At 33.4% G+C, this 14,703-nt stretch overlaps 2 protein-coding genes across 2 annotated transcripts in view; one reads left to right on the forward strand and one right to left on the reverse strand.

Annotated features, from left to right (window-relative positions):
• The window catches only part of LOC106474426 (troponin C-like), a gene marked incomplete at its 5' end in the record, with an annotated part of 7,114 nt that extends 3,582 nt beyond the window's left edge, over positions 1-3,532 (forward strand). The window contains one exon of the mRNA XM_022402733.1: positions 3,112-3,532. Coding sequence (XP_022258441.1) covers positions 3,112-3,140 — 29 coding nt within the window. The remainder of the gene's footprint in view (positions 1-3,111) is intronic.
• Positions 3,533-8,607: 5,075 nt separating this feature from the next.
• The window catches only part of LOC106474427 (F-box/WD repeat-containing protein 7-like), a 21,022-nt gene continuing 14,926 nt past the window's right edge, over positions 8,608-14,703 (reverse strand). Inside the window, exons 6-8 of the mRNA XM_013935119.2 lie at positions 14,160-14,282; positions 10,008-10,182; positions 8,608-8,965 (exon numbers count right to left, since the gene is read on the reverse strand). Coding sequence (XP_013790573.1) covers positions 8,779-8,965; positions 10,008-10,182; positions 14,160-14,282 — 485 coding nt within the window. The 3' untranslated portion in view covers positions 8,608-8,778. The remainder of the gene's footprint in view (positions 8,966-10,007; positions 10,183-14,159; positions 14,283-14,703) is intronic.

Raw genomic sequence — 14,703 nt, forward strand, 5'->3', positions numbered from 1 at the left:
AGCTCAAAGCGCCATCTTCCAAATATAAATTTATAAAATGATTTTGTAACCTTAATCATGCTTCGCCAACAAATGTGCCCTTCACACCTTAAGAGCTGTTGTAGCAAATGGCTTATTATAAATAGTATTCCAGCCACTTTTGTGTTTTTAATATCCAACAGTCCTATTGAGTTCTGGTATTGAGAGCAACGTGTCGTTGGTAATGGATATGGCAGACATGCTGTGGTTGAAACTAAGTTATACTCTTCCAAAAAAAAAAACAACAACTTAAGGGACCGAATAAAAAATGTAGTGTTGAAAAATACAACAAGCTTAACATTATTATGGTGACGCCTTTTTCAAGCTGGCGAAGCATTATTATAATAATACTTGTCATAAGATATAATCATGCCTCACCAGCTTGAAAATCGCGTCACCATAATAATTGTTCTTGTAACAAATGAGAACTCTGAATTAAGAGAAACGCGTCGTCGGCTCTGAATTTGGCAAATATAGTGTGGTTGGAATACTATTATTATCCATTCTTCTAATTCTTGAAAATCCCTAAGGGACTATATAAAAAATTGGTGTTTCAAAATATAATAGGCCTATTACTAATGTCTTATGAGAAGTAAGCTTAACATTATTGTTGTTCGACAAATATATAATTAGTTACAATCACGCTTCATCACCAAAAGCGTTTACACCAGACTCATTCAAATTTGTTATCAATTTGCCCTGACAAAGGAACCGTAACTTAAATCTTGTAAAAAATACAACTAATAATACTTAAATTAAAACGTAGAATTTACCATTTTAATGTGTATTTATTAATTCTATCCATGTTATGTGCCTCAAAGAATATAAATAAATAGAATGACGAAACGATACACAAACACGACCTGACAAGATACGCAATAAACGGAAAACTGTGGTTGATATTTGTTTAGTTTGATACGAAGACTGATATACACTCTTAAGTAACAAAAGGTGTGATTGGGATGTGATTCTAAAAAACATGCTCCTTGTTGTTGAAAAGATGAGAACTCAAATCCTTAAAGGTGTAAATGTAATAGGTCACACTCCTGCTGTGTGTATAAAGGTGTGAATTTATGAACAGAATGGAAAGTCACGTAATTTTTATACGAAAATAAAAAACTCTAAACAAAGTCACGTTTATTAACATGATTGTATTATATCTATAAACTTTCATGACATTAATTCTTTCAGAGGACAATACCTCTTGAACGAGTAGACATTCACAATTAATCTAATTTATATGAAGTATGACCTCTTAAGAAAATCGCTATTTAATATTTCATAATTCTATATTGGGTGTAAATTCAATTATTCTGAACAAAGGTGTGAATTTACACAGTTCAATACTTCACACACACACACAAAACTGTAATTTTACACATCTTTTTTTTAACTGTATGATCCAAAAGAAGAGAGAAAAGATTCAAAGGCATGTCTGGATTTAAAGTGTTTGGCTAAGAAATAGAAAGTACTGTACAAGTATAGAGAGATCTTTGAGGAAGTTGATTAAAGTAATGAACCCAATGGGTTCTTTCTTCACAAAGTCAGTAGAATGAGCCCAGAAAATTCAAGGGCACTAGAACAAACGGTGTCTCATGAACAACATCAATAAAGTAAAGTACACATGGACGTTGCAGCTAATGTGCATTTACTACACACTTTTTATGATATATATTCTGTCAAAGCTTGTTGCATGATAAACATCTGTGCATATTTTGCATGGAACCTAAAGGCAGCAAGCATTTAAAGAGAAAGTTGTTGCTTATAAAGGAAAATTATGTATGGACAAGTTCAAATATTCAACGGATCTCATACAGGACGAGAAAATACGTGAACACATTCTTAATTTCATCAGAGAGTGTTATGATCCCTCTGTCAGGAAAGTTAGATACCATTAATGATGTCGATCATTTTTATCAGTTGATCCTTCAGGAAGTTAGAAAACAGGTGGTCTCAGAACTGTATATACGAGAAAGAATGTATAACTGGGAATAAAGTTTGGCAATGAACTAAGTTTTTCCATACACAGTTCCATGAGAGCAACATTTTTATGAATTTCATGTGAAACATCATGCAGCAATATACTCGGGGAGGGGGGGGGGTTAAGTAGAGAGCAGCTTTTAAAGAGTATAATTTGGATTTCATCGTATACTTTTTTTCTACCAGGGAATAAAATTAGGCCAGTTTGTGTGAAAAAAATTATTAACAATAGTACGCCAAGATCAGTATATCAGATTAAATCTAAAGATTACACAGTTCCTACATCCGAAAAACTGACAGCTTTTAACCAAAGCAAAAGAACATTTGAAAGTTCCCTCTCATGTATTATAACACGTGGTCAAACACTAACACTCGTATGATTTTTCAGATGTTGAAACCATTAACAATGAAAACAATATATATTGCAAAAACAAAATATTGAAGAAACTTGCAAGATATCAATAGCTCTTGACGAAGCTGTAAAAGCGAAATTTTGAGCTAATAAAGGTACATTCTACAGGTTTAGGTCGTGATTTTATTTAAGTTTAAAGAAGCTCTCTTTATCAGAAACTTACAACCTATATGGGTGTACATTTATATTTATCATAATATTTGTTTTCATCACTTAGATATTATTGAATGACGTAATATCGTTGTTGATATTGTAGCACGTGACTGTTTGAACTTTTGTTTTCGAGACTTTCCAACTGATAATATCAGGTAAACTAGTGAAACGTAGTTTCTGGGAAGCTTATTTTCTTTCTAAGAGGTTTTAAACATATTTAATTGTTTATTCGTAAACAAAAAATGCTATTTAGTTTACAACTTTTTATCGTAATTCTATATAGTAAAATATCATAAATGAATTTATATACTACTAGTAATACAAGTAGCTATATAGTCGGTAGGCGTAGGTAATTTAGCCTACAGGTTAAATACCGTTAAACAGTCGTCGCCGGCTGCTAACTACTGGGTTTAAAATATTTCACGATTTCTGTACTCACTTGAGAATGGGAAGAAACGAGTATGTGCTTTTAAAAAAAAACTTTCTTTTTTCCTTTTTAAAACTCCAGGTTTACTTCTTTTAATATTTACTTGGTTCTTTTACCACAGAATTTATGGAAATGATGACAGGGGAGTAAACAACAGGAATAGGCTTCGTCAGGTCGTGGCATAAACCTTTTCTCTGATGCCTGATTTTCAGAATAACCAATTGTTACTGTGAACCACGATGTTGAGAAAATCTCTCACGCTAAGTAAATTCGAAAGTCCTCTAAATCTTTAAGCCATGTAATTAATTTTATAAAGATAAACCTTCGAAGTACATATCACATAGTTATCCATTCTGTAAAAGGAGAAAAAAGTGTAATGCTAAATATCATTGTATCAAACTTAATGCAAAAAAAAGACGTTTACAGATTGCCTTTTTGTCAAAAAATATATTTCTGTAAGTACGGTTCCGATTTATTTTACAAGACGCATAAAATGTCTTGGTTTTTCACGAAAAAATGAAATAAATATGAAAATAGAAATATTTATGTTTCTGAGTATTTATTTATTTTTGTATATCCTCCATTTTAGGAACATCATAATCTGCAAACAATAAAATGTTTAAATACTGAACCAGATGTTAGTGTCGTAAGTTCGGAAAGTTACCGCTACGTTATAACTCAATAGCGTAAAATTATTGAGTACAGAACAAAATATTTTATTAATAACTGGGCATTTCTATCATTCTGCAATCAGGTTCTTTCCTTAACTACTCTTAACCATTTGTAAAATCTTAAACTTTATATAAATATGCTGAAATTATGCCAACGCTTAGTAGTCATATATTTAGCAACTCGGAGAACTACCTCAAAAGATTGGGATCTTTACTACAGATTAAAAGACAGTAATGATGATTAGGATCTTTCTGCAACCGAAAAAACTCGAATTAATAAACATATTCACAAAGAAAAAAAGATCTGGAGAAAAGTCGGTGTTCGAAAATAGTTGAATGCAAAAAAAAAAACATTCACTTTTGAATTACTGGTTGATAAAAAAAATATTTTACAATGAACTCTAAACTATGAGACACTTAAGAATTGTCTCTATTAAAAACTATTGAATATTGTTCGATAAAAATGGGTAAAAAAGCACGAACCTGTTTGATAAAATACGTAAAATAAATTTCGACAGGGTTAATAGGTTTTGTTTAGTTTTTCTTATCAGTGATAAAATGGCTAACAGAACATATGTTTCACTCCTCTTAATTCAACACCAGGTCTTATATTCAACATCTTATGTTCCATAAAAGGGATGAGTGGGTCGACCTTGAAGTTATGGAACAATGGTCTATAATTTTTATTGATAAAATTATAAATGGTCCCTAAGGTGGATATAAAAAACAATGATATCAAATAGAAAGGCTCGATCATAATATAACATTGTCGTTAGGTGCACGTGTTAAAACAGCTACGTTTGTTGGAACTAGTTTTATTCTAAACATGTAGTGTAAAAAAAAAGACTACTAAGTCGAACGATATAAAGTTGGATAACAATTGATTTTCTTCTAAAGTTTCTTAATCCTAACATGAACTACTCGTGACCAGGAATCACGGGTGAAGACCATTAAGTTAGACGATACTTAGATTACTGTTTTGTTTCATATCGACTGAGGGGAGGAAGCGCCAGTGTATGTGCTCCGACGATCGGCCAAGACGCCTAATCGATATGACTGGGACTAACTGCCTGACCAGCAGTTAGGACAGTAGCTTGGTTGTGTGATCAATGATTAATGGTGTTCTCTACTTTCTGAGCTATCAAATGATAGGATGTACGCATTAGATCATGTTTGTTGATCTCTAAACCTTTACTTTTTTGTCCTTACATGGCGACATCTAGCGAGAATCGCTCACACTATCAATAGTAATTAGTAAACTAACAGCGAGGATAACTGATGTTATTAGTTGCAACGCTCTGTGAGTGGCCTCGGATGTTTCTAATGTATTTGAAGGCCAAAGGAACATTACAATCCTTGCTTTCTTAAAACTCAAGCAGCAAAATTTTTGGGGGTGAGCATTTACAGAATGTTTCGAGCTTGTGTGTACTTAAATAACTTATACAGCTGCAGTCTGGAAATTGTGTAGAATATGAATCTAAGTAGAAATATTCTGGTTTTACTGGACTTACGTTTCTAGTTGTCGGTTTTGCTAAGTAGATCGACTGGCGAATAGTAATACATCATCGTGATGGTTCAACTACTAGTCTTTGTGGCCTTCTAGGACATTAAGTGTACTTTACTAAAATACTATATGTACTTCTGCAAAGCCCACGAAAGTGTTCTCTTTTAAGAGTAAATAAAACCAAAATTATGAGTAACGAATATTTTTATTTTTTGCTGTTGAAGTTCATGTGTCGTGCTGTTTGTAGCATACAGAGTGCATAATTCTTCTCGTGATTCATTGCATGCACACGTTTTACTGACTTTACGACAGTAAAAATTGCGACGATAAGTGTTCCTTACGTGAAGTCATTTTAGTATCTACTGACTGACTGACAGACAACATACTACTGTATATTGGTGCTAGTGGTTAAAACAGGTGGCCTTTGGCCCCCTTTTGAGGAAATGATGTAATAACCCCGTGTCGGTCCGAGTGTACATTGGTATATACTGTAGTGGAAAACACTAATATTAATCATGGCTGAAACGTGTTCAGTCGGCTGAAATTTGCTGATAATTATTTTTGTGAAGCTGAAAAGAGTCGAGGTAATCGGTTCCTAGATAGCAGTACATTACGGTATGGCAGGTACTAAAACAGATGGCGGAGTTTTTCCTTCTTGGTTTCAATGATGTTGAGATATAGGTATATGGCAATAAACGTATATCAATGTATATATGTTAGAGATGTTATATACGCATACTAATGTTACATACAGCCGTTCATGGATGGTGTATGACACAAAATAATCAGTTATGCAGTCTACATTTGTGTCATCATTTTGTTTTAGCACAAAACTACATAATGGGCTATCTACACTCTGTCCACTGTGGGCAATCGACCCCCGGATTTTAGTGTTGTAAGTTTGTAAACTTACTTATCAGGGGATCAGTTACACAGAGAATACAACTGTCAATCCTCATATAAATGAAAATACAGGATTTGATCCGAATGTTAAGACACTGAGATGTGAAGTACACCACGATTACTGACGTATAGAACATTATTGTAAAATATGATGTAGATAATATTTCCAGTGATAATGTGAAAGAATGTTAAAGTTCAACACTGAAATATTTGAAAGGTAGTCGATTATTCTTGACGAGATAACAGTAACAGGTGAACTCATAGTATGTATAAATTGTACTTTATTCATGGGATATTCTTGGCTTTACAACTAAAGGTATCGTTAGCAATTGGGGTGCCTAACTGTGCATTCTAATCTTTATAGGTAGGTTTGTGACAGCAGTATATTTTATTGGCTATACTCATTATCTAGTTGAGTTTTACTTTTGATCCAAGTGGATATCTTGCATGATTGGAAGCCTATATTAATAGTATTACCCATGTTTTTGGTAAATAGCAATGAATAATATTTACGATTGGATCAAATCAAAACGTTAACGAGCAGGTAAAACTATCTGTAAAAATTGAAATCCATACACTGTAGTTTATATATCATACCAAAAGTAAACTTGGCACACCTTTTCTTTTTTTATGATACGCTAAGTCACGCAGATTGGAATGTTTCATAAACATTAAATTTTACTGAATATTTCTAAGTATTTGTTTCAGTACAAAAAGCAGTTAAAACACATAAAAACGTAAACAGTAGGTGTACAGCCTGACGCAAAAAAATGACACCATGCAACGTTGTTTCGAGATTACCCCATCATGTACTAAGTTTGAATCTGAAAGAAGTCTAGTGGAAGTGAGATATCCATACTAACGGATTCCCTGATCCGAAGATAGAGGTTGAATAGCCTGTTTTATTTATATGTGCAAGCACCAGTGTTCAGTTTTACCTTACTTTCTTATTCCAGTGCTCACGAGCTCTTTTAGTGTAAGAATCAAAGAGAGGTGGTGGAAAGAATACGGGCAAGTTAGAAGTACCTATAGTTATGATGGTAATACCAGTGGGCAGCATAGCTGTTTGTTGGTCGAGCGTGGGACAATAATACATCCTGGTGGACCAGAGGTACAAGAGAAACATTTACTACAGGTAACATATATGTGAGTACACGTACACCTGCAATAACGACAAGAGGAATGGTTTCCTACGAAGTGAGTCCACAGATGTACAAAGTGTGAGAGCTTGACTCTCACAGAACCAAAGCTGAGGAGTGATTCCAGAAATAACTGATCACTGATTCACATGATTAATGGCCTCTCAGAAGGGGGACACCAGGAAGAGGCCACAGAATGAGTAATTCCTAAAAACAATTATTACATGATGGGAGGATGCCAAATGGAGCCCCTGATATAAAATTGAGAGTCTAATTCCAAAAAATTAGAAATCCCAATAGAGCAAAATACAGAAAAAAAAGAAGCAAGTGAACTGGGAAACAGCGGAATAAGAAAAGAGGACATCTTGAAGAATAGTTGAGTGTGAGCCTCCCCAGTAAAGCTGTTGAAGTAGCAATAAGAGTCTTAGATGAAAATGGTAGATGAAAAGTGATGAAGGACAGAACCAGTCATGTTATGTTCAATGGTTGCTCACCAACAGAATAACTCCAGTTGTCACTGAAGAAAAATAAATTCTATGGAAGAGAGTCTGGGTCTCAGAAATATGGATACCAATGAGAAGTTGTTGTTAGTAACATTTCATGGAATTGAATTCATGTAAGATATTAATATTATTACCATTTATATATATGTATTATTTTCTATTGTATCAGTAGATTTGGTATGTTTGTGGTGCTTCGGCCTAGGCCATTTTCGAATTGATGAGATTGAAACTGTCAGCTTCTATTGAACCCCCAAACACTGGGTTAAATGATGGAGAATATTCCTGTCAAAGAAACCATGTCACAAAATCTGGAACAACATGTATCTCAAAATCTCGTAGTTTGATTAAGAGAAGAAATCAAAGTAACATAGGAAAAGGTAATAATTCATGTTACAATTTTTAGATGAATTTTAAAATTTGTTTCTTTCTTTAAATCGAGAAAATGAAGGTAAGAAAGGTAATACTTTGAATGTTAATGAAAAGTTGAGAATAATGAGTGCAAACATACCATACTTCCAAATGAAAAAAGAACATAACAGGAAAAGAACAAGCTTTTGGTATAAACAGAGCTCAAGAGGAGTACTGTGCATGAAGGATGTGTTGCCTTCGTCTTGAGGGATGGCTAGAGCCTAACACTGATTGCATCACAGACTACCACGGTACATGGTACGTGTAGGCTTGCCACGTGCACAATAACTTTATGCCAGTGGCACAAAGTATTAGCTGTCTGTTTTGTGGAGAGGTGAGTACAGTTTCTGAATTATTAAATCTTAGTTAGATAAGAAAATAATTATATGAGAACATAATTCCCAGTGAGCTTTCTTCTTTTCTATTTCTGTTTATGGAAACTTTTCAATCTATTTTTAGAAAATTAAGTGTCTACACTTTTAATAGTATTTGGTAATCACTTTAAAAACCTTGTTTATTTCAAAAATATCCCAACAGAAGTTTTCCTCACAATTTCATTTTAAATGGATATACAAAGCACTGCTCTTTATACTGTGACGTTCTTACATGTTGACTGGGACAAAAACAGCACAAACTAAAAAGTTACAAAACTTTCATGAATTAGAACAGACTACACCAGGACGACAACCAGTTTTTCCTCGACTGTAATGACATTTCACACTGATTCTCCTCTTCCAAACTGTCATCTGTGAGCTCTGACTCTGTATCTTCCTTTTCAGTTTGGCTAGCCTCCGCTTCTTCTGATAATGCTTCAAAATAATTGCTCCTAATTATTTCTGCAGTAGGACTTTAAAAAAAAAAAAAGACAAAGATATCTTTATATAAATTGTTTTAAAGGTTTGTAAAAGAATAAGTAAATTTGTTATGCATATAATTTATACAAATTAGGGTAAGGTTTATGTTTGCACTTTAAAATAAGTATTTTAAACATATAATTAATTTGAAGATAACTTTTATATGCGGAAACATATATAAAAGCTATCTTCAAGTTTTGTACACCAAAAACCTTTTCAAGTAGAATTAATTGTATTACTTGCATTATTTTAATATTTGTCTCCCTCTCTCTGCCTCTCTATGTATGTATGTATGTATGTATGTGTATCTTAGAGTTCTATTGAAGTTAAAGCAATCAAAAAAAAGAGATGGTCCAAAAACACACTAGAATTCAATAAAAACAACAACAAGAAGACCGTGAAATAGAAGGAATAGTAAGAATTACAAACTTTATTCCCCTCGTTGTAACCACTTTGTTTTGATTCGTTCAGTGACTGATAGGATTAGGTGACATTTATTAGACATCAACTAACGAAAGGCACAAAAAATATCTAAAGAACATTTATCGTTGTTCCTCTTAAGTGCACAGAAAACATATTCCACCTATCAGACAAGATGTAAACACACATTCCTAATGTAGTTGGGAGTTTTGGCCACAGAAATTTGCCATTATAAGTTAATGATGACAACAAGAATTGGTAATGGAAAAATAATTTTTGATTTTTAGTCTTATTTTGAACGTTTTTACTTTCTATTAATTGCATTATTGTTCCCTAGTGGTGATCTAATCACCTATTTACAATTAATGTATTTGATACAGTATCAGAGCTACTGGTTATACATATACTTGCTCACATTGATAACCTGTAATCAAAATAAATAAATGAAAAAAATATCCTGTAAACCTTTTTAAACTTAACAAGTGTGCATTAAAGACAACGGTCCCACATTATTTGGGTGTCATAATTAACCTATTTTATCCATTAACTACTTCTCAGACCAATTCATGTATCTTATTACAATGATGTTAATGTTGTATGCACCATCCTGTGTACCTTTTACGTTTCTTCCTTGCCTTATGGGGAAGAAAATCCCAAACCAGTAGTCTGGACCCTCCAGTAACAAACCGAAGATCTCCATCTTCACTCACAGTAGTTGCTAGGCTAAGAATCCTTGAAGCTTTGTCACAAGACACAGATGTTAGATAATCTCCATTAGGAAGGTAAAAAACTATAAAGAAACAGAAACATCTATTAAAACTTAAAGAATTACTTGTAGTAAATGTATATATATTTTTACAGCTTTCTTACGAGTCCCTATCATCTACTTATAATAAAAAAAATATAAATTACTACCTGATGTCCAAAAAATCACTTTAAAAAACTAGAATGAGAGGTAGATGCTGAAGTTAGGATTTGGAAGTTCTTTTTATGATACAATTGATATAACTGAATTTCAATATTTCATAAAATTTAACAAGAGGTTGGTAGTGTAATATCCTACTGTCAAGGACAATCATTTATTAATTATAATATTTCACACAATGATATACTGACATTACAACTGTCAGTCATGATACTGCAGAGGTAGGTTACTGAAACACACACACACAACAGATTTCCACCTACATTTGATAGATGTAGTTCAAACAAGATCAATGTGTTTTAACCATAGCTGTCTATCTTTGAGGTTATACCTGTCACATTTAATATAATTTAACAATAACACTTAATACCAACTAGGCCAAGTTGAATGTATTAATACTGCTTAACCCTTTCACTGTGCAATTAATTTTCAGGCTGATTCCCAAAAAGTGTCGACTATCCACCAAATAATAAAAGTATGAATTTGTCCCTTTGTAATACCTTTTCAGTATTCAAAGAAACTGTATTTTCTATATCTGACAGTAATATTCCATGAAAACTGTACTTTATAGTGAAACATAATGATTTAAACAAACAATTGAGGAAAACTAGAAGACAAGTGTTCTCCAGTAAATATAGGCAAAACTAAGTCAATAAGAGACCAAAGTCATTACAAAATATAAAACAAATTATTTATAAAACAATATCCAAGATATAAAGAAACTGTCTTTATACAGATTCTATATGTGTTCCTGCAAAGTTGGCAATTTTTGTAATGAGATATATAAACATCCAGGTTTCGCGGCATAGAACACAGATGGCAGCATGCACGCACACAGATTTGGTGACTGTTTCAAGTACATAGTCCACAACTCTTACAATGGATCCAAAGTCCACAACTCTTACAATGGACCCAAAGTCCACAACTCTTACAATGGACCCAAAGTCCACAACTCTTACAATGGATCCAAAGTCCACAACTCTTACAATGGATCCAAAGTCCACAACTCTTACAATGGATCCAAAGTCCACAACTCTTATATTCCTGCATGTTGCAGTAGAGGGAAACTTTTTTTGGTAGCCGTGGGGTAAATCTGATATTCACAGTCAGTGGGTATAAATGTTTATTCGGATATATCCGAACTACACAGCAAAAGGGTTAAATATTTAAAAGAAAACTACACTGTCAAGCAAAAATGTTTAAAATAGATATGTGAATTGCACATTTTAAATTAATATATTAACTTACTACTGTTTAAAACTCATAATGTAAGTATTTAAACTTGAATAAATAAGTCACACGGATATGGACTACTATAAATTTTGTTTTTTATTGTGAGCTTTTCGGCCTTTTTACTGTAGTCTTTGGTGAGCAACTGGACAATGATTTGTTGGCATTCATGGAACATTTTTTAACACCTAGTCTACATGTCAGGGAGACATTTTTGGTGGGTTGATTCTCAAACAAAGCTTTCCGGTACTCTCCTTTTTTAAATTCTGATTTGAACGTCTTGCTATGTCTGGAACCTTAACAGTCAGCTTTTGTAGACTTGTGTTCTTGTTTTGTTTATTTATTTTATTGAATTTTACACTAGCCATCCCTAATTTTGAAGTGACAGACTAGAGGGAAGTCAGCTAGTCAACACCACCCACTGCCAATGCTTGGGTTACTCTAATCAAATAGTGGTAATTTTTCCACAACTCTTATAATGGATCCAAATTCTATAAATCTTATAATGGATCCAAAGTCCACAACTCTTACAATGGATCCAAAGTCCACAACTCTTATAATGGTTCCAAAGTCCACAACTCTTACAATGGATCCATAGTCTATAACTTTTACAATGGATCCAAAGTCCACAACTCTTACAATGGATCCAAAGTCCACAACTCTTATAATGGCTCCATAGTCTATAACTCTTATAATGAATCCAAAGTGCAGAACTTTTTTTTTCTGCCAGTAACAGAGTGTGACCCATGAAACCTCAGATCCACACAATCCAACATGTTAACCACTGGACCACACTCAGCATGCAGCCTTGTGAACTAGAACATCATGGAAAGGAATTTTTCTTGTTATCAAGTTCAAGAGAAATCTTTATGCTTTCAAATTTACAGTTCAGGAAGTTTCTGAATTCTAATTCTCCATGTGGACACAAAATAAAAACAAATATATCACCAACTTATCTTACTATGATAGCTTCAGGACATGTGAGGTATTGATATTTGTCAATCTTGAAAGTGTCTTGTCCACTTCTTTATTAACCCTACAATGCCAGTGTTAAATTTTCAATCATTAACTACAGGTGGTGTGGGATCATAGCGACCCCACACTGGCATTCTAGGGTTACATCTCTTTGACTGGTATCTTGTTGTAAAGTGACATACGATCTAAGCCGGTCATAACGTTGTTATTAGAAGTTGTTGATCTAAGCCGGTCATAACGTTGTTATTAAGAGTTGTTGATCTAAGATGGTCATAACGTTGTTATTAGGAGTTGTTGATCTAAGCTGGTCATAACGTTGTTATTAGGAGTTGTTGATCTAAGATGGTCATAACGTTGTTATTAAGAGTTGTTGATCTGAGCCGGTCATAACGTTGTTATTAGGAGTTGTTGATCTAAGATGGTCATAACGTTGTTATTAGGAGTTGTTGATCTAAGACGGTCATAACATTGTTATTAGAAGTTGTTGATCTGAGCCAGTCATAATGTTGTTATTAGGAGTTGTTGATCTGAGCCGGTCATAACTTTGTTATTCAAAGTTGTTGATCTAAGATGGTCATAACGTTGTTATTCGGAGTTGTTGATCTAAGACGGTCATAATGTTGTTATTAGGAGTTGTTGATCTGAGCCGGTCATAACTTTGTTATTCGAAGTTGTTGATCTAAGATGGTCATAACTTTGTTATTCGAAGTTGTTGGTCTAAGATGGTCATAACGTTGTTATTAGGAGTTGTTGATCTGAGCCGATCATAACGTTGTTATTAGGAGTTGTTGATCTAAGATGGTCATAATGTTGTTATTAGAAGTTGTTGATCTGAGCCAGTCATAATGTTGTTATTAGGAGTTGTTGATCTTAGCCGGTCATAACGTTGTTATTAGAAGTTGTCTTTCCTGAAGTGAAGTGGATTAATTCATCCATTGTTTGGTTTATAGAAAGTTCAGAATTTTGTGTAAGACATTTACAAAATACTGGAGATGAATTTAGCTGCACTGTGTAATGTTTTACATGGGTGGGTAACACTGTAATACAATTCTAAGAAAACAATATTCAAAATAAAAGTGATCATCAAAACAGAAAATTATCAAATCTTAAGGACTAGGATTACCATCTTTCTAAACTGGGAAAACATTCAAGATGGAGCTGAAACAGCCAAACAATCTCATAAGAGAACACGTTAGCAATGAGCATAATTAGTGCTTATTGATTTTTGGAAAGATGTAATTTTCCAAGCCCCATTAAGTGTCCAACCCTTTGATTTATAGAAACTAAAAGGGTTGTTTTTCATCAGGTTGAACCATTTAAACAACATTTCATGCAACAGTGCTTATGATAACAATGAATGTAGTTCTGTAAAACAAAAGATGCCCAGAAAATTATTTAGTTTCTTTTTTTATAGCCCAATACCTACCACATTTTTCTTCTCTCGTGGGCTTTGAACTTGAGCTATTTTCCACACTTCATCAATCCCTTTAATGTTGCCACTAAATAATATAGCTAGCAAATAAAATCAACGAAACGAAGAATGAAAGTGTACAACATACTATTGAAAAATCAGTAGAAACTTAATGAGTATAGGAAGTTTATTATATTAGGCCTAACATTATTTCCCTGGAACTTACAATTGACTGAAGAAGTGTCCATATCTAAGTTATAGCTGGAAGCTAGAAGCAAATCACCCGTAACACAAAGAGCATCAGTAGAACCACGCTGATGAATACAATTTCTTAACCGTTCCATTCTACCTAGGAGATAATTATCATTAAAGTTATTGTAACTTTCAATGATACTGTCACTTTAATAGCATCAGAGTCTGGAAGAGCTTAAAGTTTATCTTGTAGATACTTATCTTAACCCTACTTGACAAATATCTAAAATCTCTCTCTTTTTTTTTTCTCTCTAGGTTAAGGTAAACTGATGATTTTCTTTAATATCATAAACAACAAATACGGTGATTCTTCAGTATCCTAGAAAAATATAAAATGACAAAAACAATTTTACATAAGTGATTCATCCATGACATGTTTTAACTCATAGTTAGCACATCAATCAAAAAATATATCCATCTTTGTTTGTTTGTTTAGAATTTCGCGCAACGCTACACAAGGGCAATCTGCACTAGCCATCCCTAATTTAGCAGTGTAAGACTAGAGGGAAGGCAGCTAA

The sequence above is a fragment of the Limulus polyphemus genome, unplaced genomic scaffold (assembly GCF_000517525.1).
Source record: "Limulus polyphemus unplaced genomic scaffold, Limulus_polyphemus-2.1.2 Scaffold7210, whole genome shotgun sequence".
In the NCBI taxonomy this organism is placed as follows: Eukaryota; Metazoa; Arthropoda; class Merostomata; order Xiphosura; family Limulidae; genus Limulus; species Limulus polyphemus.